This window comes from Callithrix jacchus, chromosome 8, assembly GCF_049354715.1.
Source record: "Callithrix jacchus isolate 240 chromosome 8, calJac240_pri, whole genome shotgun sequence".
NCBI classification, from domain to species: domain Eukaryota; kingdom Metazoa; phylum Chordata; class Mammalia; order Primates; family Cebidae; genus Callithrix; species Callithrix jacchus.
The window spans coordinates 36,465,621-36,490,620 of NC_133509.1; the positions used below are offsets into that span (position 1 = coordinate 36,465,621).

Sequence of the window (25,000 nt, forward strand, 5' to 3'; positions counted from 1 at the left end):
CATAATAGGTTACTTTATGTCATACACCCTATATCCAACCAATTGGATAAGATTGGTTTCTTTATGGGATTACTTAATAGGATCAAGTTATGTTATGTCATACACCCTATGCAACACCCTGTCTCCAACCAATTGGATACAGGATGTATGACATAAAGTAACTTAATCCTATTGAGATTATGAGTATCAAAAAAGATTAAGGATACCATAAAAGGAGCAGAAAGCAAGACTACCAATTTCAACCTTAATGTTGAGAGATTCAATAACTGACACAGATTTTGAACTAAGTAGAAAACGTAGGTGAGCAATGAGCCTAGATTCTAAGTCTAGTAAAAACCGGGGCTTAAAACAATCAAGCACCAACAAGATCCACAGGGAGCATAAACTTGGCTGGTTTTAGAGTTTTTTAGAGAGATGACAGTCTGTTGGAGAAGGGCATTGAGTCTTCAGGAATACAAGCGAGACTTTGACAAGATGGTTTGTTTCTTACTATAGCTGTATGTTAATTCAAGCACTGAAATCCAGTGCCAATTTTAGGCTTATTTACCCCTGGTCATCAGTTAAGGTGACAGAGCTTCCCAAGCCCAAGAAGTTTTCCTTCTAGGTTCTTGCTTTTAGAGATGGTTATCAGGAAGAGGAGGATGCATCTTGGCATCTACCCCATCACCACCTAAGTTATCTGGTTCTGGGTGGAAAAATACACTGGATTAACCCCCAAATACAATCCATAATATGGTTATAGTGGGAGATGTGAGAGAAAACTAGTTACCTGTTTTCAGGAAGCACTTGCAAACACCTAAATGTTCATACTGATCTCTAGGAATCTGAAAAAGAATTCACCTAGAAAAAATGCTATTTAGGTAGTCATTCATTTCTTCATGTATTCTTCAGTTTAGAATTACAACCTTTAACCCAGAGCATTAATTAGCCAGTTCTGTACTATAAATGAAATGTAAAAATCTAATAGTTTTACATTTTTTGCTACATGACAAAACTTACCTCAATTTTTTCAAAAGGTAGTATTTCAGATGAAAGAACAAATGTGAAGCCATAAAAGAGACAAAGCTCTTGGATGTCACAGGTGATCTGAAATAATGCAAATATGAACTGAAAAAATTCAGACTAATATTTCAGTAATAAAACCAAGACACAGCAATGTATTTTGTAGTCAACCCTGGAAAACCTCTTTTCTCTAACTGAAAACAAAGATCAAAAGTTTGAATAGATATTTCTAGGAAAGTTTAGACTAAGTTTACAGCCTCATTAAACATGAGGTTAATTTCAAAAACTAAATCTGGCTGATAATACACACAACTCAAAATTTATGTTTTTTTCTGGGTGAATTTCAAACATGATGCCAATATGACATTTCTATATTCTGAACTACAAAATAATTCAAAACAATTCTACAGACCATATGCAAGTTTATTTAAATAATTTAACACTGAAGAGTGAGTCAGTTTATGAGTATAAAAATAGATGGTTTAGCAAGCAAAAATGCACCACACAAAAGCCGATTATACATACACCATCCGGCCTTTGGAATATTAAGGAAACATAAATATCTCAAGTAATTTTAGGAGAACGCTTTACTCATATAACAGATGTTATTAAAACATCTCACAAGAGGCAGGGCTCACAATTGTTTTTTTCAGTATGAAGTCTTCTCTTTCCATTTTCTTTTTAATATATTAACGATTCTTCTTAAATACCGTACCACAATTAGTCTAAATTAACAAATGGGCTATCAAAGCCACTATCTTGTTGGCTAGATAGTGGAACGATTAATTTTCTTGAAGGCTGCTGACACACTGAAGATGGTAATGTACTGCTCAGTTTTTCGAAATCTGACTTTAATATATTAGCCTTATGATGAGATGGATGTCCATGAGTCACACTGATTTCTCCTGGCTGCAAATACGTGGTTTCTTCTGACAGGTATGGAGTTTGATCACGCTTACACTTCATTGTTTGACAAATCATATTACTATTCTCTGTGTCTGAAAGACAACTGGATGGTGAAAATTGTTTAGAATTAACAGATTCAGTTGGTATTTCCAAAGTTCCTTGTGGCCTACTACATACAAATGACGCTTGATGGCTGTCAACTGGTAAAGCTGCACTGCTGGAAGGCCAGCCCAAGGAGTTGCTAAGGTCCCCTCCATCTCTTACTGGAGGTTCCTGAACACCCAAACCTTGACTTTTCTCCGACGCCACATTTTCACTTTCCATTGGTAGACTGCATTTATGTACTTTTAAACCAAGTCTTTCATTCGGATCATGAAAGATTATATTCATGCATCCTGATTCAGAAGGACTAGGGGTACATCTAAGAGAGGGTTTACTTCCTAAAGTTCCAAGAAAGGGGTATGCAGCTGAATGCAGAAGTGATTCAGAACCATTATCTGTGAGTAGGTGTTTCTTCTTGTGCAAACCAAAGCCTCCTTCACCTTCGCAAGGAACAAACTCATGAGAAGCTTTCCTTGGCAAACTGTTTAGGTGCTTGCAACTACTATCCCCAAACTGGAATTCCAAATGTGTCTCTTTGGATCCCACATGCTTTCTGCTCCCATGCTCTGAGTTCTCTAACAGCCTTTGTAAGTTACAAGCAGCCCTCCTCTTGGGAACTTGTTCGCATACACCTCTCGTGATGGTGTTTAGACTGTTTGATTTGCTTTCATCATAACATGGTATTTTCTGATTCACATCATTTCTTTTTGATTTTTCAACTCCAATCAGCCTCTCTGAAGTTAGAGGCAAAGCTATTATGTGCAAGGAAACACAAAATTAAGAGAAAGTTAATATTTAAAGGGAAGATTCATTCTTGAGTCAAAAATTTCAAAAAAGTTTTATGTATATTTAAGAATGATTATCGCAAATAATACTTATATGCGATAATCATTCTTAAAGAAGATACATCAATGCCAGACATTTAAAAATATTATTTTACATATATCCACTAGATAAAGCTTGGTAATTTTGTGACCAAAATCTGATATATTATTATTATGGCTATCCACCTGACCTATCATTTTCTACAGTAGATGTTATAGCATTTCAAGATCCAGTCACAATGTTTTCAATTCTGTACTGATGTCAAGAATGGAGTTTCTGACAAGTTTGCTCAAAGACCCAACTCACCCAATACATACACACACACTTCTAGAACAGCTACATAGACTTTCTGATTTAATTAGCTAAGATACTAAATCTGATCAAAGATAAAGCAGCCACATAGCGTGGAATTAGAGGCATTATATCTCAGAGTGGCATGCCTTGGTCTCTAGAGTCTATGAAAAGGATTTGCTTCTCTACTGGGGACATTATTTGTACACTGTTGCACCAGATCCAGAAAATTATTTTCTTGTTATATGCTACTGCCTTTTCATACCCAAGGTTCACATCACCATTCCAAAATTTATACAAATAATCTTTATGCTTCTACATGAGGAATATTTACCAACATCGCACTCATGAACTCCTAAACAATCTCAGCTTCAAGTTTTCCAGAGGTTCAAAAGCCCCACATCCCCACTCATATGTTAAAACTCTCCCAGTGTGATTGAGAATTTACCAATTTCTTTCATGTTTTTCTATCAGCTCTTGCTTTATATAAAGCTGTGTTATTATATACAGAAAGAAAAAAATAATAGTTTCTTTGGAGACTACTCCATTATCATTATGAACTATGACCTTTGTCCCTTTCAATGCTAACTCTAATTTATCTAATCTTTTATTTATCTCAAAAATTTATCTAATATCAACATTGCATTTGCTTGGTATATCATTCTCCATCCCCTGATTTGTAATTTAAATGTTCTTGTAAAAACAGCAAATGTCCATATTTTTAAAAACCCCTATTTGAAAGTTGTGGTCTTTTTATAACTGAGTTTAACCTATTTATATTTAGTGTGATTGCTGATGTTTCAAACTACTATTGTGTCCTACTTACGCATGCTTTCTATTTTTTTTTCCCTCTTGCCTGATTTTGTTAGATTAAAAATGTTTCTTTATAAGTTTTTCCTTTACCAGTTTTAAAGTTATATGTTCCTTGTCTTTGTTGGTTACTCTTAATTCTTTTTTTTTTTTTTTTTTTTTGAGACAGAGTCTGCTGTTTCCCAGGTTGGAGTGCAGTGGTGTGATCATAGCTCACTGCAGCCTTGAACTCCCAGGCTCAAGTGATCCTCCCAACACCAGAGTGCCCCATTTAAAAAATTAAAGATTTTTTTTTTTTGTAGCAACAATGTCTCACTATGTTGCCCACAATAGTCTTAAACTCCTGGGCTCAAGCAATCCTTCCACCTCAGCCTTCCAAGGCGCTGGGATTATAGGCAAGAGCTACTATGCCCGGCTACTCTTAAATTTTAACAGGCATACTTAAAACCTGTATTTTTCTAGCAATGACCAGTGTTAGTAGTATCTATAGTCTTTCCCTAAAAATAGTAAAATTCTTAGTGAATTTTCATTTCCTCTACCATATCCTCTTACATCTTAGAATACTGTGCTTTTTAACATTCTCAGGTCATGTTGTTTATTCTATTAATTCAATTTTCTTAAACATAAATTCTACTGGATTTTTTTCTTTTTGCCATTAGTGTGATGTCTGTGTGTGTGTGTGTGTGTGTGTGTGTGTAGTTATGGTTTTCTATAAATATATAGTGATTCTTGGTTAAATGCTTAGCTTTTAGATATCCTGGATAACATAATTGTTTGTGCTACTGCTTAAAGGGGTTGAGAGTCGGGGTAGAGGGAATGAGCTATAGAGTAGAAAGATCTAAGGCTGAGACTCTGGACATATGGACTCCCAGTTCCTGCTTGATATGGCTAGCCACCTGGAGCACTGCCCTGCTCCCAGATTCTTTGTTCCTGTTGTTGTTGCCCAGCTCAGTATTGAGGTTGGGGGAGGAAGGGGAGAAAGAGAACTAAAGAGAGGACTAACACCACCTGGTTGCTGTTGGCCTAGAACATCAACTAATTACCCCATTGATATCCCCTGGGTCCTCTACTTCTACTGGAATGTACCACCCTCATATGTGGAACAGTTTTGATATTGCTCCTACTTGCAGTTGTCATCTCTTAGTGGTTTTGAACTGAGGTTTCCATCTCCCATCCTATACTGTCTTCTTTCTCTCAGGGATTTCTTGTCACTTCTGGTCTATCCACTGAAACTTTTTTTTTTTTGGAGACAGGGTCTCACTCTGTCAACCAGGCTGGAGTACAGTGGCACAATCATAGCTCACTGCAAACTCAAATTCCTGGGATCAAGAGATCCTTCCACCTCAGCCTCCCAAAGTGCTGGGAGGCACGTGTGAGCCATCATGTCTGTCCTATTGCAACCTTTTAAGACCCAGTTATAATTTCCTCTTTTTCTCGTTCTTATTTGCTGTTGAAAATGTTTTCTACTATTTCTAGGGATGGAAGCAGCAATTGGAAGCTGATGGGCCTGCTCAGTTTGCCTACTTGAATTGGTAACTGTACACTCTTTTTCTGTAAACTTGCAGTTTAAGTGAAACTATACAACCTCATCAATTAACTCTTACTCCTTATCTTCTCTGCCTTTTTCATACTCAAAATATTAAATAACCAAAAAAGAAGAGATAGGAAAACCATTTGGTAACTCACTTTGACATACCTGACTGTGTAGTTTTGCTGTGGGACTTACTAGAAATAGGTGTTTCCAGCAATTTTGCCATTGTAGCAAGTTTGCTAGCAGCATTCATAATCTTTTTCTCAGCCCTGTGGGGAATTCCAGAATATTAAAAATATAGTTTAAAGGAAAAAATGAGTTGCCTTAACCCCGGTTTCTGTTTTCCTATTGGCTCTGCCAACATTTGGTAGCACAGTCATAAACCTCTCTTAACTCCCTATGGCTGATCACGTAAAAATAGTTAATTTAGTGGTTAAGGAAAATGCTTTAAAAATGACAACATGCTGTCCTGGTAATCTCAGGACACATTATTCAGACTGAACTCACCCTTCTTTTCCATCATCCTGCAAAATCTGTTGGAGGCAAATCAAATAATATTTGCGCATCTTTCGGGCGGTTTCTTGACGTTCTCGCAGTACCTCTGCTTTTACCATTTCTGCGGCACGTTCCTTACTCTCCTGAATATAACGAAGCATGTCACCTATAGTGCAGTGAGAAAATGCCCACAGAATGCATGTTTATTAGCACTTTTTCAGAAACAGGGGCAGCCTTCAGATCAATTTTCTGGTAGATGAAGTGATTTTAAGTATAGTTTAAACATTATGCTTTCCACAGTCATTGAAATGGAATATTTTAGAATATCATTTTGGTAGACTCAAATGAGAAGTAATCCATACGTTCTTTTGGAATGATGACAGCTACATATAGTAAGGAAACATGGTATATTCCCCAGCTAAGTTTTGTCATATTCTAAAACACTTAGCAAAGAAAATGCTGTAAATATGAGGCACAGAAACATATGTATTTCAGTTGTACATTATGTGCAGTTAAGAAAAGAGAAAAATAAAATACAGAGAAAAAGTTAAGCAGAAAAAGGAAAAAGCAAACACAAAGAAGAAACGGAGGCAATAGGAGCTGGAGAGACTCATATTCTTCTCTTGTGCTCTGAAAATTTAGGTTGCAGTATTTATTGAAAATTTTTTCAGCAGTACTTTTGGAGCAGCTAACTAAATATTACAATCCATAAGAGAGATGTACAAAATGAGACAACAAGGAGGGTAATGGGAATTATAGTTGGCCTCTGAAATTTACAGATAAACATAGCTCACAGCTTTCAAGGTTTTTTTTAAATTTTTTTAACTCAATATAGCTTTGATTAGGACTACTATTAGCTAAGGCTTTTTTTTTTCTAAATAAATCCAAGACTACATCCTACATCTAGAATTTCACCATCTCTGTTATATTAAGGATACCAATTCATACAGGAATCTCCCTCTCAATGTCAGTAAGCATCTGAAAATTAGAGGTTCTATGCTAAAATATTAACTGGGAGACTATTTTTCATTATTTGAAATGGAGAATGAAATGGAGTACTTGTCAACACAAAACCAACAAACCAACTTTCTAAAAAATAAAACATAATATACATACAAGTTATCATGTTAAGATGAAAAAATGCTTAAAATTCCACTTCCCAATGTATTAACATTATTAACAAAAAGTTGCTTTGCTTGTAGCAATATGCCCTTTGTTAGCACCGTAACAATGGAGAAACACATTCCCTTATTAATACTGAATGAGCTTTGCAGAACATCTTACACGTGATTCTGAATCTACAATTATATGTGAAACTTCAGACTTTTCCTGCTCTTTTTGTTAAAAAGAAATGTAATTTTCATTCTATATAAACACTAGTTATTGTTTTGGGACATATATCCATTCTGTGCAATTTTATAATTAAAAACCAGGAAGTATTCAAAACAGGGAAAACAACAAGAGAATGCTCTACAGGATATGCTGACACCACTTGGTACTGATGAGAACTTGATAAATTTATAGCTATGAGAAATAAGAATCAGAAACAACAGAACAATTGCTAACTAGATCCATCTCCAAAGTCCTTAAAAGTTTATGGAGGAGGCCAGGCACAGTGGCTCATGCCTGTAATCCCAGCACTTTGGGAGGCTGAGACGGGTGGATCACCTGTGGTTGGGAGTTTGAGACCAACCTGGTCAATATGATGAAACTCCGTCTCTACAAAAAATATAAAAATTAGCTAGGTGTGGTAGCGCACATCTGTAATTCCAGATACTTGGGAGGCCGAGGCAGAAGAATCCCTTGAACCTGGGAGGAGGAGGTTGCAGTGAGCCGAGATCGTGCCACTGCACTCCAGCCTGGGTGACAGAGCCAGACTCTGTCTCAAAAAAAAAAAAAAAAAGTTTACAGTAGGAAGTAATGGTTAATTGCTCACTTAAAACCCATGAGACATTTTCTTTACTACGAATTGTTTAAGTTGTAAGATTAAACTTTCAGTAATACTAGTGTCCAAAAAGAAACAAGAAAATCAACAATATAAACTTAAGACTATCCTCATGTCACTGCCAAAAGATATTATTTGGGCAAAATGATCAATGACTACGTAATTTTGAAAAGGTGTCAATAATCTCTTCTAAGATTGAAGAAGAAAGTAATTTGGAAAATTCTCTGAAAGTACTACTGCTGGTAAACTCTGAGTTTACATTTAACAGCGACAATAAAAAAAAATGGCTCAAGCCATCCTTAAAATCTTAGGAATCTCTTAGGGACTCACGTTTAATTTTTTTTACAGCTTTAATGTACTGCCCACGAAGTTCTTCCAAGGCTCCCCCACTGCATGGCAGGCAACCATTTTCAATGGCCCCTGCTGACAATGACCTAAAAAAAAAAAACAAGATGATAAAAACAGAAATGGTAAGTGAAAGATTTCATTTGAAAAATATCTATGTATCATATACTCTAATAAAATTAACTGAGAAGTGCTAAAAGTCTCATATACAAGAATCTCCACTATATAGTTACTTAAATTAGGAGAAAAATGGAAACAACATAAATGTTATGGTGCTTCAATAAAGAATGGTAAACCTACATGAAAATTTATGCAGGCATTGAAAAACATATGTAGCAAAATATCTGATAACACAGGGAAATGCTTATCTAACATTAAGTTAATAAAAAGTTACAAAATACCTTATATTCTCAGTTAAAAAACACACTGTACACATGGAGTGTGTGTAGAAAGAGGCTTACATGAGACAAAATATTACTAGAGGGTACTTTCTGGGAATAAGATTTTGGGGGATTTTCTTCCTTTTTATCCTTTTTTGCTGTATAACAAAAAATAATTGATACCTAAAAAGATTTAAAGATACTTGTACTTAGATTTCTTTTTAAAATAGTAAAAGTATACCTTGGTGGTGTTTTACAAAGCGTCCGCAGTTCTTCCAATTTATTCTTCATGTCATTGTTTTCTTCTATTAATTCTTCAACAACTTTATTATTCTCTTCTATAACAAGAAGTTTATAGTATATTAGACAGTTAAATTTATTTTGAGCCTTCTTTTTCCTTAAGTTCCAACACAAAGGTTTATAGAGGAAATTTCGTTATTTCCAGTTGCTCTCCTGTAATGTTCATTTCCTCAGAAACCCTAGTCAGACCATTCCCTTGCTCTGTTTTCTCAGCACTTAAAATCTGTATCCCATCTTCTTTTTGCTTTGGGTTACACACTGTCTTGGAATTGGGTTTCAGCTGTTTCAAATGCCTGTGTTTTGTTTGCCAACTGTGCTGAAGCTCTGTAAAAACCTAGGTTTTCTAATTTCATGTTCCCTGTGGATCCTAGTAGACAGTTTATGCTCATATAAATGAACACTGAACATGCACCTCAATATAAAACAAAAAAGAAATTAACCTTAAATGGGTACCTTTTTCAGAAATAATGTAAGATTTTCAATTCTTTGAACTTTTAAAAACAGGATGAGGAGACTGATAAAGGCCATGCAGTATGAAGGAAAAGACAGGAATTTCAGAGTCAGAGACATCAGTTTACATTCTAACTTTGCTGCTTACGTGATAGATAAGCCTAGGAAAAATTAACCTTTCTGAACCTGAGTTTTTTCACATGTAAAATGGGGATAGTATTAGTTAACTTACAGATTATAACAGAAATAAAACAACAATGTACAACACCTATTCAAGGCCTAGAAATACCAATATTCAATAAAGGTGAACATGGCATCTGATGTTTCCTATGATGCCATCCCTCAACACACCCGTACGTTGGGGAACAAAATTACTGTTCCCCCTGATTATGGATATGACTTTGTTAAACAACTCACTGCCACTCCATCTATTTCCCAAAAACACTACCAAGAGAGTGGAAAAAATGGAATTTAAGAAACAAAGAAACAATCTATAATCACCTAAGGTAATCATCTAATAGATATAATCACCTAACAGATTTACATTAAGAAAGTAATTCAATTAAACTATGGACTTAAAACAATGAGTTGATACAAAGGGTCAGAGTCAGATTTTAAGTATCAACTTTGATTATTTGCTAACTTACAAGTTTCAGAAGATATCAGCTTCAAAAAGCACTGTGTAGAATAACTATTATATGATCACAATGTATGGTGCTAAATATTATTTGTAAATAATAATCATATCCAACTGCCCTGTCATTATATTATGTAAAACAAATCATCTTGGTTTTCATCATATTTTACCACATCTATGTTGTAAATATATCTACAGTTGGACAAATAACTCATGTCCTCTCCTGTCCTCTACTAAAGAGCTAAGTAATTGCAAAAGGAATTCCAGTTGTTAATTTTTTAATCTCAAAATTCTTAAAGCCCCTTTCAGCCTTAAAGTAATTATTATCTATCTCTTAGTAATAACAGTAAAAAGTGCCTTAGTAATAAGCAGTCGATGGTAGTAGGTGGCTTCTCTTAGTCAACAATATTTCTTGAGTCATGCTATGATGCCAGGCACTCTGGAACACAACTTGATCCTTATTGCTATAAAGTCTACACTCCAAAGGGAAGTACAGACAGCAAACAATTACAAGGATGGTGAATGTTATAAAAAGCATAGGAACTATGGGGAGTGTATAATAGGAGGACTAAACTAGTCTGCAGAGGTTAGGAAAGCCTCCCTGAGGAAGTCATGTATTGGGGAAAAGATGAGTAGGAGTTAGCAAATGAGATCAGGATGTTTTTGGTGAAGAGAGAAGACAGTAGATCCATGCTATGGCTCTACTGAGAGAAATTAAGAGAGCTGAGAAAAGACAAGGCTGGAGGGGCTGACAGGTACTGGATCGAGATCTTTTTAAACACCATTAAATCGAGTGTTTTTGTGTCTCATACTGAGGGCCGTGGCAAGCCACTGAAGAGTTTTAAACAAGAGTGTCATGTTTCGATTCACTTTTTAGAAAGATTGCTCCAGCTACCCCATGGAGAATGGATTAGAGGGGCTAGACTAGAAGCAGAGTGAGTCAGGAGATTATTGCCAGTGTCCAGGCAATAGACAGAAGTGGATGTAGAAAATAAACTTATTAAGATGGTCTTTTCTGAATGACATCATTATTTGGGACCCTGGCATTTTGGTTTTTGTCCATTTAAACATTTATTATCTGGCATGTAGTGGGCATCATGGGTATTACGATGAACAAGATATGGCATATTCCTTCTCCTGAGAAAATTCAGAATTTGGAGAAGGTGTCGGACAAGTGACCAAACAATTAAAATACAGAATGGTAATGGTGATAATAGATGAAGAGTCAAGTGCTGCAGGACCACACAAGGGCAGCCCGCTTTACCCAGACTAGGGAAAATCAAGGAGAGCTTTGCAGATGAAGCATCTTCTGAGTTGAATCCTAAAGGACAAGAGTTAAGACTGAAAAGTAAATGTTGGGATAAAGTACAGGACAGAATACAAACATCATATGCAACGAAGGTCCAGCAGTAAAAGAAATATGACCAGTCAGGAATTGAAAACATGTCAAATGTAAAGAGTATAGCATATAGGCTATAAGCAATGCTGAAAGATGAGGGAGCAGCCATCTAAGCCCCCAAACTTCCCTTCTTCAGAGGGGCAATGGGAAATGGTAGAAGATACCCTTCCAAATGCCCTCACAGAATTGTGATAAAAGGACTAGACAAAGGCCAGTCCAGACCCTCACGCCCTCGTTTATGCCTTTTCCCTCTATCTCAAATGCTGTTCTCCTTGGCAAACACCTCTATTTTTCAAGGCTTAGTCAAACCTTTCTTAACTTTAATAAGAGGTAGAATTAAGTCCCTTTTCCTAAGTACACGCTGCCAACAGTACTCAATGTTTAATTATTCATTAATCTGTTTTTTAGATGTCCTCACTCAAACAAGACTTCTTGAAGGAAGGGAACACATCTCTATCAGAACTGGAATTCTGTACCATTTATTCACTGCTGCATCCCCAGTGCTTAGAAGCCTGCTTGACACATACCAGGCCCTCAATATCTGTTCAATCAAGAAAGGAAGAGAGGAATGTGACCTTTTTAATCAGAGCTGAAATCTTCCTCTTTTGAATTTTCTAATAATTTGATTAGCAAAAATAAGATCCAAATTAGTTTACATTAATCCCAAAAGAGGATCAGTGCACACATTAACTAAAATGTCACATTTGAACATTTCAACAAGGATCAAAGAGATTTATATTGGTAGCAGTGCTACTTTAAATGCTAACCTCCAATTTTTTCCACTACAGCTTTGTGCTTCCTTTCTAAATGCTGAAGATGCCTACAGCATTTCTCCAGTTTTCCTTTCAGATCTTGACATTCCTGCTTTGCCTTTGCAAGTTCTTGGAAGCAGTGTCCACAGCATAAATCCTTAATTTCAAGGATCTTTTTCTTATCTGCAAAAATTAAATGACAAAAACTTTTATATCAGTTTAGACTAAGAACTACCAATAAAGAAAAAAAGAAAAGCAGATGACTCATGACTAAAGGCTACGGCATGACTGAAAGAGTATCATGCTTAAGATAGACATTAACATACTGTTTCTACTATTTACTGGCTGTGTGACTTGGAGCATGTTACTTGTCTGAGGTACTACTGGATACCACCATCTACTTTAAAAACAGCCATGAAACCTATTGCTCTGGATCTTGGTACTGAATACCATTCCCTACTGATAGGAGTCAAGGATATTCAAGAAATGACTCCAGTACTGGGAGAGGTTATATACAAAATAAGACTGAAATATCTTGCTATGCGAGAAAGTAAGAAAATACTCAAAAATACAGGCACGTCACAAGGACATAGGGGCCAGTTTGAAGGAGCTCAATTAGCTGAAGCTGGGACAATCTGAGCACTAAATATAGTAATGAATTATAAAGTATTAAAAATAGGAATTTGAGTCACATCAATAATTTTATGAATGGTAAGCTGACAGGTGAGTTGGTAAGTAGGTAGGTAGATGGATGGATGGACAGATAAATACACAGGCAAATGAGATGGGAGGATTTTTGATTAAAACAGCATGCTGAGTGCCAACTGGGGTAAGTAGAGGGAGGAAGTTGGAAGAATTACAATTTTGCAACTACCATAATAAAGACTGGATCAAGCAAGAATCATCAATGGCTGTCAAATCTGAGAGAAGGTTTTTATGAGAAGAAGATATCTGCACAGTTTAAAAGTGTCTCCCCACAGATTGCTTATCAGTTGCAAGGGTGGGGAAAAAAACCCCAGTAATTAGATAGTGAAGAAATTTAGACAACATTTTCACCAGGTATGAAAATTCACCTCACCAATAAAAGACAAATGGACACCACGGGCTTTCACATGTGACAACTTATTACCCAGGCAGTGCTCCAGCCAAGAAAGCACAAGCTGATTCTAATCATGAAGACACACCAGACAAACCCAAAATGGGAAAAGTTCTGTTAAAAAAAGGGGAGAGGAGAAGCAGAGAAGATTTCTCAAAAATGTCAATGTCATAAAAGACAAAGAGAGGCAGTGGAAATGTTCTAGATTAAAGGTGACCAAAGACACATGACTAAATGTAGCACCTGACCCTAAACAAATCTCTGTCCTGAAGGAGAAGAAAAAATGTTTTAAGACATTAGTCAATTGACAAGATTAGAACACAGTGGATTCATACATACCTTTAATGTTAAATTTACTAAGGTTACACAAGAAAATATTCCTATTCCTGGAAAGTACAGTCTGGAGTACTTAGTCATAAAAGGTCACAATATATATATAGCTTATCCTCAAATGGTTCGTAAAAAAATGAAATATTCATGTACACATATATACATATGGAGTTAAAATGTTAACAATAGGTGTATCTCATTAAAGGGTATATGAATGTTCTTTGCAACGATTTTTATTTGTTATTTTTCCATAAGATTGAAATTATTTCCAAATTTTAAAATGATGTAAAACTTTTAAGAGACATAAATGTATAAGAACTGTTTGGCACAGTACCTGCCATAGAGCAAGTACACGATAAATAATAGCTGTTGTCCTTAGTAATATATATAATTTATAAAATTAAAAGAGACAAAACTGATTTAAAAAGTAGATTATTAACATAAATGATATAATAAAGCAGTAATACAAGTTGGCACAGGCTGAGGCCAATATACAAAATGTTACTGTAAAGTCATTGATCCAGCAAAATGATTCGTAGCTCTCTCCTGACATCTTAGTTTCATGAGCATGAAAGGACTGATACAGCCTCACATTGGTACCATACACGGTATTTATATTTTTCATCTGGGATACTGTTGTAAAATTGGAAACCATGCAAATGCCATTGACAAGAGAAGTTAAATCAGCTATAGCATATTCATACAATGAAATACTACATAGCTATGAAAATGAATGAACTAGAGCTATTGCATCAACATACACAAATCCTACTAGCATGCTGTTAAAATGGAAAAAAGCAAGTTACAAAGAATATAATGAGTATTAAACCATTTTTATAATGTTACAAACATAAAAAGGCAACAACTTTTTGAGGGTACATACACATAATGAAAACATTTTTTAAAAGTAAGAGAATAATTTTTAACGCAGAATATTTGTTAGCTCAGACTGGGGAGAAGTTGTGGGGATTGAACTGTGGTCAACAGCACTGGTGATGTTCTCCATGCCTGACGCTGAATAATAGGTTCCTGGTTGTTAGGCTTCATAACATACAGATGCATACATATAATCTTTGAATGAACTAAGTACTTCATAATCAATATTTAAAGTACTCTAAATAATAAGATATCAGAAGAATATAACCAAACAGTCAACAGTGGTACGCTCTGGAGGACTTTATCACTTAATATATGTTTTGTATTATTTCTTTCTAATGAATTTTTTAATGTGTTTGTTTCTAAGGAAAAAATGACTAAATAATGAAAAGTATGTTTATAGTCTGATTTGCCTTTGGCCAAAACTAATTTCTTCTATATTTATAGGACTTCCTAAAGCTAAGTAATATCCAAAACTTATTTCTACCCATTTAACAGATTAAAAAGGAATTCTCAAGCTATTCCAAATATGATGTAAAATAAAAAGTATAATGCAAAATACAAATTAAGGTAATATTACTATCCACTGAAATGGCAATAACATAATCTCAGCCACCTAAAAAAGGGGGTTTGTGAACAATGAGAAAGGCAGAGATGATACAGGCAGAGATTCTCTAAGATTCTGGTAACATTGCCTACTGAATTAGACGTGTGGAAACTGAGGTTATTTGCTTAGTAGGCATGATTGGCCCTGGCAATTATTAGTTATTTTCCAGGTTACAATAGAAACAATAAAAAGCAGCAGAGAGAGGGTGCTGTGTAGTTGTGTGGGGAGGAAAGAAGCAGGCTGTAAGGGGGTCAATAGGCTAAAAGGGAGGGGATCCAATAAAGGATTTGCAAATTTCTAGCTCAGAAATCTCAATGAATAGGCAATATAAGTCCTAGACTCCTAAGTAAGCTCTGAGTACAAGGGGCTCTAGTGCAGTACAATAATTCATTTGTCGTGACAAAGAGTCTAAGTCATTAAGGAAAAGTTAAACTATTAATTAATCGCTCTGCCACGTGTTGGAAAGAAAGAGATTAAAAACCCTGCCCATGCCCTCAGAAAAACTCACAAATCAATTTGAAACCATCTCATACATTTCAGCAAGATTTCCATTAAAAAGTGATTGAAATAAGTTTCAGTAACTTGAATGAAAAAGTCTCTCTTACTTGGCAATTCTCTTATGTGAAATTCTTGATTTCTCAGTAGTCAGGGAATAAAATCATGACTGTTCTATCAAAACTCTCACAATTCTCCTTGTAATAAGAATCACTTGTGAATGGAGGGAAAACCATAAATAGAAGAAGAGGGCCTAAATCAACCCTGTTCTCTAAATACAAAATGAAATCAAGGAAGAGGAGACATTATGTCAGAATAGTATTACACATTTGTTCACATCTATTATGATCTTTTATCCTCAAAGCGACCCTTCAGAAGGGTGATTACAGCTGCTACAAAGACTGGTGGGAACAAAATCCAATTACCAACTTCTGCTTCTGTTTGTTGTAAGGCCAAGGGCTGAGCATGGTGTCCAGCAGTAGGTCCAGGGTCTCCTTGGCCAGTGCCCCGGCGAGCAGAATCCTTGGCGAGCTCAGACATATTTCTCTGAAACAAATTATCTTCAAAGTTAATGCTTAGTAAAAATCCTTATGAAATTTTATATTTAAAATGCTAATATTAACAATACAAAGAGAATTTTGTTAATTGTTAATATAATACAAATCACCAATATTTTTCTTAAGGTGTTACATGAGTACTGTCATTGTACTAGAAACTAGCCTCCTATGGAAATATTTTCCATATTAGAACATTTTCTGACAGGCGACTGGTGAGCTGGCTATGAGACAGACAGAAGATATGGTTTGCACATTTATATATATGCATTTGAGATTTTTTAATGGCTTACATGATTAAACCATATGAAAGACAATATAAAATCAGAATTGTTCTTGAAAATCTAGAATGTTTTTACTACAGCAAATTTTACTACTACAAATTAGTAGTTTTACTACTACAAATTAATTAGCAAGTATAATACCAACCCTCTGCCTCCCATGAATTGAAATAACAGTAAAAAAATTATTTTAAATTTATATACTACTTCATATGCTTCTAAAAACTTCAACATAGGCAGTAAATTTGTAAGGAAGGCCTGCCGAATGCCAAAGTGAAGACAGAAATTGAGGCTTAGCTAAACTAAATATCTTGCAGAAGACTATTTCTTCACTAATATTTATGGAATGCTTTTGTGTTCTAGTCCTTGTCACAGACAATACAACTACTAAACCAATGGATTTTTAGGGCAATGTTTTCAGATTTTAGATGACTGCCAAATCAGAAAGAAGAGAATAGGTGATGTTGAGAAAGCAGTCTTGTTTGATTATTTAAAACATATGCTTGATTCTAGAAGCCTTGATTTTGATTATGAGAAACCATTTAACTGACTGTCAGGAAACCTACTCCCAATGTCTAACAGAAGCAGAGTTCAGCAATGATTGATAGAGAAGAGGCAATCAAGAAGCTATGGATTTGAGGCCAAAGGAGTAAGACAAGATGAACTAAAATGCAGTCAATGTTTCCAGTTTCTACGCAAAACTAGAGAAGAAAAGACAAGAGGACAGAAAAGGTAGGATAACAGCAACCTTTCTGTCTTAGTTTTACCTCGACTTCGATGGTAAAAGAGACAACACACATCCTTAAGTTTACTTGAAAATTTTGTTTCATTTCATATTTGTTTTATCTGTTTTGAGCTACTATAAATATATTTTGATAAGGCACTCATTTTCTTGACAGCTATATTTTTCATTCATTGCAACCTCTCCATTAAAAACAACTTTTGATTGTCTTATTTTAATGAGGACTTGTTTTTATATATTAAGAAACTGTTTTCTGTTTTAATTTCCATGAACAATTTCTTAAACTAGAGATTTAATAAATTATAAATTATAGTCCCTCACATTTACAGCACCCACATAACAAATTTAAAATCACAGCTTTATAATCATCGCTTTACCTCAAGGTGCTGAGTGAAATTAGCTCGAAAATGGCAGAAGGTCAAGTATTACTTCTATGACAAATTCCAGATTAGGCATCTCAAAGCATCCTTTTCTCAGGAATGGAATCTGACCCACCCAACAAAAGCTATAAATGTCTAAATTCTTAGCCAGATTATGTGAGTCTGTCTCCATAGACTTGAAAGCCACATTAAGTCACACAGATGATCTTATACCGGTTACCCAATTATAAGCTCTGTAAAAAGACTCCAGGGTTGATTTCATTATGTATATATGAATGGTAGGAGAAAGGTGTCATAGTTTCTTGATTTCTATAATAGAAACTGCCTCTTTGGGAAAGCAAACTTGAAAGCATGTCAACATAATTTTCCCATTACTTCTCATCTCAAATCTGCTATAGATAATTTTATTTTAATTATCTATTTTTTCCAAATTCTTTAATTTCTCTAAAAAAATCTCAATAAAGTGGGAAGTGATCTTGCCCAGTAATTTTTACATTAAAGGCAACTACTCAGTAGCAACGTCTTTGTGAGGTCAAGGATAAAAATATCAACTGGGGTGAAGTAGGATGGAGAACTGATCTTTCAGGTCCCTCTAGCTCTAAAATTCTATACTGTTTTGAATGCAGGATGCAGCAAGGCTAAGCTGTGTCATGCATATCCTATTCAAACCCAAGGAGTTAGGCCAGGGATTTGTATTTTCTTTCTCAGGTGAGCAACTGTGTGATTGCCCAATGTAATAATCTAGCAATCATCAAATATGGAATTGAAACTCAGATTATTTTTCCTACTTTATAACTTTCCCAAGTAGGTATTAATACCAAATGCTCAGTCTTGGCCTTGAAACTCTTTAATCACACTATCTTGATGGATCTTAATTAGTCTCAACTCTTCTATTAGCCCAACCTTATAATACTGGCATTTTTTTCCTGTCTCTAATTCCAAATGTTGAAAATGGCTAATTGCCATGCTTAGAATATCATTCTGGATCTTTATGCATACCTAGTTTCTTTGGTCATAAGGTAGCAAGGCTTTGGTTTTACTGCATCTTTGACACAAATTAAAAGCTAATCTCAGAGAGTACTTACATAACGAAAAGAATATAATTAATTTCATATGCACATATATATAGTACACCCTGAAACTGGGCTTCAGAATTTTATGCAAGTGAGCCATATTTATTGTTTCTGTATAAACATTCTGTATTTGGTTGGCATTTTTTGCCTAAATGAGACATAAATTTCTTGAGGGCAACAAATAGGCTTCCAAACTCTTTAGAAGCTTTTTAAGAAACTCTAGCATTATGCATATTTATTGAAGTTCTCAGGCCCAGAAAACAAAATTTGGAATAAAAATTACTCAGTTTCTGAAATCTCAGACCCTTAAAAAGAATAGCATATATATATATATATATATATATTTATATATATATTTTTTTTTTTTTAAAGACATTTAGATGTGAAAAGCTTGTATTTGTGACACTACGAAGTAGTGAAGTTTGGCAACTAAATATGCAAACCTTTGAATTCGCTACAAAAAATTTTTTAAACCACTGACAAAAACAAAACTTATATCTACTAAACTTTAAAAAGAAGAAAGGAAAAATGCTAGATACAACTTCCATAATCATTCTTTGTGTTCAATATCTCCTCTCACTCTCAGGAACATACCTTTTCCCATTCTGGGTCGATGTTTTCTGTAAGCTGCAAAAGTGTATCTTGAAATGCTTTCTGTATGCAGGCCTTTAGTTTTTCAAAATACTGCACAGACATCCATTTTGAAGAACAAGTCGACAGGATTTCCAAAAGCTGTGTGTTCTCAGAATCATTGACGTGCTCCTTTTGAGTCCTTAAAAGAAACTCGAGTACAGTTAGAATGTCTTCCTCATACTGACGGATTTCCAGTTGGATCCGCTTGGCTTCCTGCATAGTCCATTCTCTACGACTCTGGTCTAGACATGTTTGTAACTCTGTCTCCTTCTGAAGAAGTAGTTCAGTTTTTTGTTTCATAAAGTCTTCTTTAGCTGCCGCAAGCACCTCATTAATTTTATTTCGGTGATCATCTAAAAATTGCCGGTAATCTTGCTCATTTCGTTCTTGGATTCTGTGGATTTCTTCTTGCTTTTCTTTGTTCCATTCACTTCGAGCCTTAGCTAACTCTGCCCTGATGACCACAGGGACTTCTTCGTTCTTTAACTTGAGTTCCCTCTGAAGAGAATGAAACTTCTCTTCCAATTCCTTTCCAGGAAGTATATTTTTCTTCCTATTTTCAAGCTCACTTTTCCATTTCTCTTTAGCTTCAGAAACAGCAAATAATATCTAAAGAACATAACAAACATAAATTTTAAAAGTCTTTATGATTCGCCTCATCCACAAAAAAAATTAACTATTTGGGTTAACTTCTGAAGCTAAGATATTTAAAATCAAAATTAAAAGGAAAAGTGATTTTAGATATTATTCTAAAACCTATACTTACACTATACTTAAATATGTGTTTATGTGTATGTATACACACTCATATATAATTATATAATTAGTCAAAACTAATGTGAGAAAAAATTTCATACTAGTTTTAATACAGATAGTCTCAAATTTTATCTGTGCCCCAACAAATTAAGTATATTTTACCTAAAGTAAAAGCAAACTCATAAGTAATTTTTACTATTACTTAGGAATACAGCACATCCCTGCATAATTAATTACTTGCTCATAAATATAACTGTATTTTAATGTACTTTCAGTGGCTAGAATAGTTCATTAAAGGACAATACCAAAAAGAAGCCATTTTTCATTAGTCTAATATGTTTGCATGACAGAATAATAGAATTAGTGGATCACAGAAAACAAACCAAAAAGTAATAGGGAAATCAAAAAACCTGGGCCCTAGCTCCAATCCTGACACCGATTTGCAGAGGCAGCCCAGCACAGGTGCTTAACAGAACAGACTCTGGGGACAAACTGCTGGAATAACTTAAAGGCTTGTGAAACTTGAAGGCCCATCCCTCAACTTCTTTGAGACTCAATTTCCTCATCTATAAACTGAGAATAATGACAGTGCCAATTTGATAGTGTCCTTTAGGGTTAAATGACATAAGAACATAATCCATTTAAAGTACTTAGCCCAGAGCCTGGCAGACAGCAAGGACTCAATAAATGTTACAGAGTTATTACTTTTGGATGCATGACCTTGAAAAAGTCACTTAATCACATTGGCACTAACATCTTCACCTATATGAAGTAGTAGAGTAGACAGTGACTTTTAATATTCCCTAACTGAATTCAAAGAAGGCACAAGCACACAATAGTGTCAAAGACAGAACTGGGCATCTCCAAAGGCTTGGCCTAGACAGTGGTGGTTACCATGAATCAATACTATATATATGGCTGGGATGACGAGATAGAGTATCCAGTTAATAAGTTTTCTGCTAAACGAACCCAGTATCTAAGGTGAGCTTTACAAAGAATTTACTGCAAAATTCCTTTCCTATCAGCAGAATAATTCAGTAGTGATTTGAAACATGTTTACATATGTTTTTAGAGAAAACAGGTTATGTTGCAATGGATGACTGGAAGTCATTCCCGAGTGACTCAGGTAGAAATGGTGGATCCCACAGAATTTGGATGACGTGCCCAACCTTTCCAAAGTGTGCATTATCTCATGCGAGGTTTTACAAAGGGAATTTGACAGCATTCATCAACTCAAGTGGTTCCCAAACTTTGCTGTACATTAGAATCACCTGAGAAGCTTTTAAACATCCTGATGCCCCGGCTGAAGCCCATACAAAACGAAGTTAAGTTTAAGGGTAGGGGCCAGAAAACAAAGATCCTCAAGTTATTCCAACGTGCAGCAAAGTTTGGGAACCACTAAACCAGCTTAACTACTTCTGAATTCTGGAAATTAGCTTTACATTGTCACAGATCTCAACTAATCACTCTAATCTTAAAATAACAACTCTATAGCCAATGCTATAGAACTGGCCCTTTCAGGACCTCTTTTGGTTTGGAGGAAGGATGCACAACATGTTAACATTATGTGGCTAATGTAATTATCTAGAATAGTGCTACTTAGATCCAAGTGTAGTCCAAAGACCAGGAGTATCACATTATCTGGGAGCCTCTTAGAAATGCAAATTCTGGCCAGGTGCGGTGAATCACTTGTAATCTCAGCACTTTGGGAGGCCAAGATGAATGTATCACCTGAGGTCAGGAGTTCGAGACCAGCCTGGCCAACATGGTGAAACCCCATCTTTACTAAAAATACAAAAATTATCCGAGTGAGGTGGCAGGCACCCATAATTCCAGCTGTATGGGAGGCTGAGGCAGGAGAATCGCTTGAATCCGGGAGGCAGAGGTTGCAGTGAGCAATACACTCCAACTTGAGCAACAGAGCAGGCTCCAACTCAAAAAAAAAAAAAAAAAGCAAATTCTAGGGACACTCTCTCCAGACCTACTGTATCATTATCTCTAGGAGGAAAGCCCAGGTAGCTATGCTTTAGCAAACCCTGCAAGGGATTCTCAGGCCTGCTGAAGTTTGAGAAGCAACAAAAACACTGTTCTCTCATTTCTATATTTCTGCATTCACAAACATCCAGGCCTTCTATGTTCTTACGAAAATATCTCTTGGCCTGTTTTCTTTATTTTACCTAACTTTATTATTCTATTTGACTTCTGAGCTCTGAGACATATATCCTCACAATCATATTGTTTTCTCTCTCCCTCTTAAATTTCCTTTTAAAATATTACAGACATGCTAAAAAGTATAGAGAATAATGTAATGAACACTCATGTACTACCATATAACTTAAGAAATATATTAAAATAGATTTATTCCTTAATTTGTAGAATAATATGCCAAATACTAGATATGAATTTTTCACAATTTGTTACATACATTGTTTTCCAACATGGTTGTAACACCAGGAGGGAAGCAAATGCTTAATGCTGCTACATATTCTATGATATGGGTTACAGCTCAGAAGAGAGGATTTATACACCTAGCATAAAACAGGGTCTTCAGGTGGTTTTAGTTCGCATTTCCCTAATACTGGTAGGCATGAATGTTTTTCCTCTGACTTTTGATATTTGGACTTCTCATGAAGATTATCCACTCATAGCTTTGGTGTGTTTATCCACGGACTCATGTTTTTCTTGTAAATTTGTGTGAGCTCTTTACCATATATTTGTATTAACATTTCTCATATTTTATCCATTTTTCTTATTTTTATTATACCCTTAATTTTACTTTACTACAAAAACAAAACATATATATATATGTTTTGTTTGTTTGTTTTTAAGAGACAGAGTCTTGCTCTCTCATCCAAGCTGAAGTGCAGTGGCATGATCTCGGTCCACTGCAACCTCCACCTCCACCTCCCAGGTTCAAGTGATTCTCCTACCTCAGCTATCTGAATAGCTGGGATTACAGGCATGCACCACCATGCCCGGCTAATTTTTGTATTTTTAGTAGAGACAGTTTCACCATGTTGGTCAGTCTCATCTCGAACTCCTGACCTTGTGATTCACCTGCCACAGCCTCCCAAAGTGCTAGGATTACAGGCATGAGCCACCACTCCCAGCCAGCAAAACATATTTCAACCTATTACTTTATCTTTGCTATTGGATATAGTGTTGTGAAATTGAGTTATTACGTACAAATCTGAAATCTTCAATTTCCTTTTAATTTTTCTATATTTTATTTAAAATATTTAACTCCTTCATTAACCTAGAATTTACTGTGATACACCTTGGGTAAACTTAATTTTTCCAAAATGTTACCTGGCTGTCATAAGACTACTTATTATAATTCCTCATTCCCTTGTTTTAAAACAAATTATTAAGCTTTTATTTATAGTAGGGCCCACGTTTGAAATCTGCTTTGCACTGAATTAAAAAGAATTCTATTTTTGTGACTCAATACTATCTGAGTTGTTGCTTTCCAATATATTTCATTATATGTTAGGGCTTAACTATAATTATTCCAGAACATTAGAAAAATTTCTAGTCCTTTTGTTTTTCCAAATAAATTTTACAGAATTATTTTGTCAGCTTCAAAATTACGTTCAGTTTGTTGGCATTTTGATTAGAATTGGTTTAGACCAGTAAATTAAGTGGAAGAGCACACATGGTTAAAATATCTGTATTTTCCAGTCAAGGAACATGACATTTCTGGAAAGAAGAATTGGCTATTTACTAACAAGAATGTTATAAGACACAGCAGAGAAAACAGTCTTTAAGCATGTGAAAGGTTACAGTATAGCTAATAATAAACAAATATATACCTGTTCTCAGTTTCACCTAAAGATAGGGCAAGAGAATGGGAGTTATTAAACAGTTTCTAAGTTATCCTCACAGTTAGGAAGATACCTCATCTCTCTCAGAACAACTTGATGATGACAAGAACACTTGCTAGGCTTTAAGCTATAGGCTTAACATGTACCATCATGTTTAATCCTTCAACAGTTCTATGAGTTAAGTACAAATTCCCAGGACTGAGCTAAGAGACAGGATCAGGCAAGATGGTCTCCTGAAGTTTCTTTGCATAAGAGCTCTTACCCGTTTGTTCACAGAGATCTCATGCTGTTCTTCCCACTTCTTGTGTTCTGCCCTCACAAGTGCTTGATACTCTGCAAGCTCAGGTAGTTCTCCCAGCCATCGTTGACGAGCATTTTGCACAGCTATTTCTACCTGTAGGACATTGCAAGAGAAAGAGGTAAAGTGGAGTATAAAATTTCAAAAAGACCCCATTTTCCAACAGCAATTATTATTTCATGTGTATTTTACACTGTATATCACTACATAATAAAGTTAAACTGACTTCAACTATCTTACCTATCCCAAACAGTGGATTCTAATCCTTTTGTTGTAAACTTCTCATAGCATCCCATACAAATGCCACACAGGAAGTGAGAATCTGTGACTGTTTGATGACTTGAGCTATCTTAGAAAGTGTTCTACCAATTACCATTTCCAACAACTCCTATTTATCCTGGGAAAAAGGAGAAGCCCTGCTGGAGGGCTGCTTGTTGCCAGCTGCTGTCTAATGACTACACTCACCACCCCCACCCTCCTTACTCATGCTCTACACGTGTGCATGTATGTGTGCACTGATACAGTTTAGAGCCCTACACCTGCAAACTTCCTACTGTGGAGAATGAGTTTGTCCTAAAGAATAAGGGTGATAGCTCTAAAGGCAAAAAATTAAGGCCCGATTAATTATGAGGATGATCTGGTTGTAAATCTGCCACCAGCTACCAGAAGATTATTTGTTAAATAATTTTTCCTTATTTCTTTATTTTCAAATACATATAGATATGCAAATATATGTGTCTGTGTGTATATATGTACATATACACAAAAGCACAGGGTTGATATAAGAGGCTGTATTTCTTATTAAAGTGCTAAATATGTCAACGTGTAAACTCTACGTACAAACTCTAAGGAGTTAAGAAATGGGGAAAAGATAAAGCTCCTATA

At 35.4% G+C, this 25,000-nt stretch overlaps 1 protein-coding gene across 18 annotated transcripts in view; it reads right to left on the reverse strand.

Moving 5' to 3' along the window:
- Positions 1 to 1,407: 1,407 nt before the first annotated feature.
- The window catches only part of CEP152 (centrosomal protein 152), an 82,906-nt gene continuing 59,313 nt past the window's right edge, over positions 1,408 to 25,000 (reverse strand). For 9 of the 18 annotated variants that reach the window (XM_035259613.3, XM_002807190.7, XM_078334208.1 and 6 more), the window contains 9 exons: positions 24,080 to 24,211; positions 19,199 to 19,846; positions 16,000 to 16,120; positions 12,186 to 12,353; positions 8,874 to 8,970; positions 8,238 to 8,341; positions 5,975 to 6,128; positions 5,633 to 5,736; positions 1,408 to 2,762 (listed from right to left, as the gene is read on the reverse strand). In XM_035259613.3, the coding sequence (XP_035115504.1) occupies positions 1,723 to 2,762; positions 5,633 to 5,736; positions 5,975 to 6,128; positions 8,238 to 8,341; positions 8,874 to 8,970; positions 12,186 to 12,353; positions 16,000 to 16,120; positions 19,199 to 19,846; positions 24,080 to 24,211 (2,568 nt within the window). In that variant the 3' untranslated portion in view covers positions 1,408 to 1,722. Of the gene's footprint in view, positions 2,763 to 5,603; positions 5,737 to 5,974; positions 6,129 to 8,237; positions 8,342 to 8,873; positions 8,971 to 12,185; positions 12,354 to 15,999; positions 16,121 to 19,198; positions 19,847 to 24,079; positions 24,212 to 25,000 lie in introns of those variants that run through there. The other 9 variants (XM_078334213.1, XM_035259614.3, XM_078334211.1 and 6 more) reach the window with 3 other exon arrangements.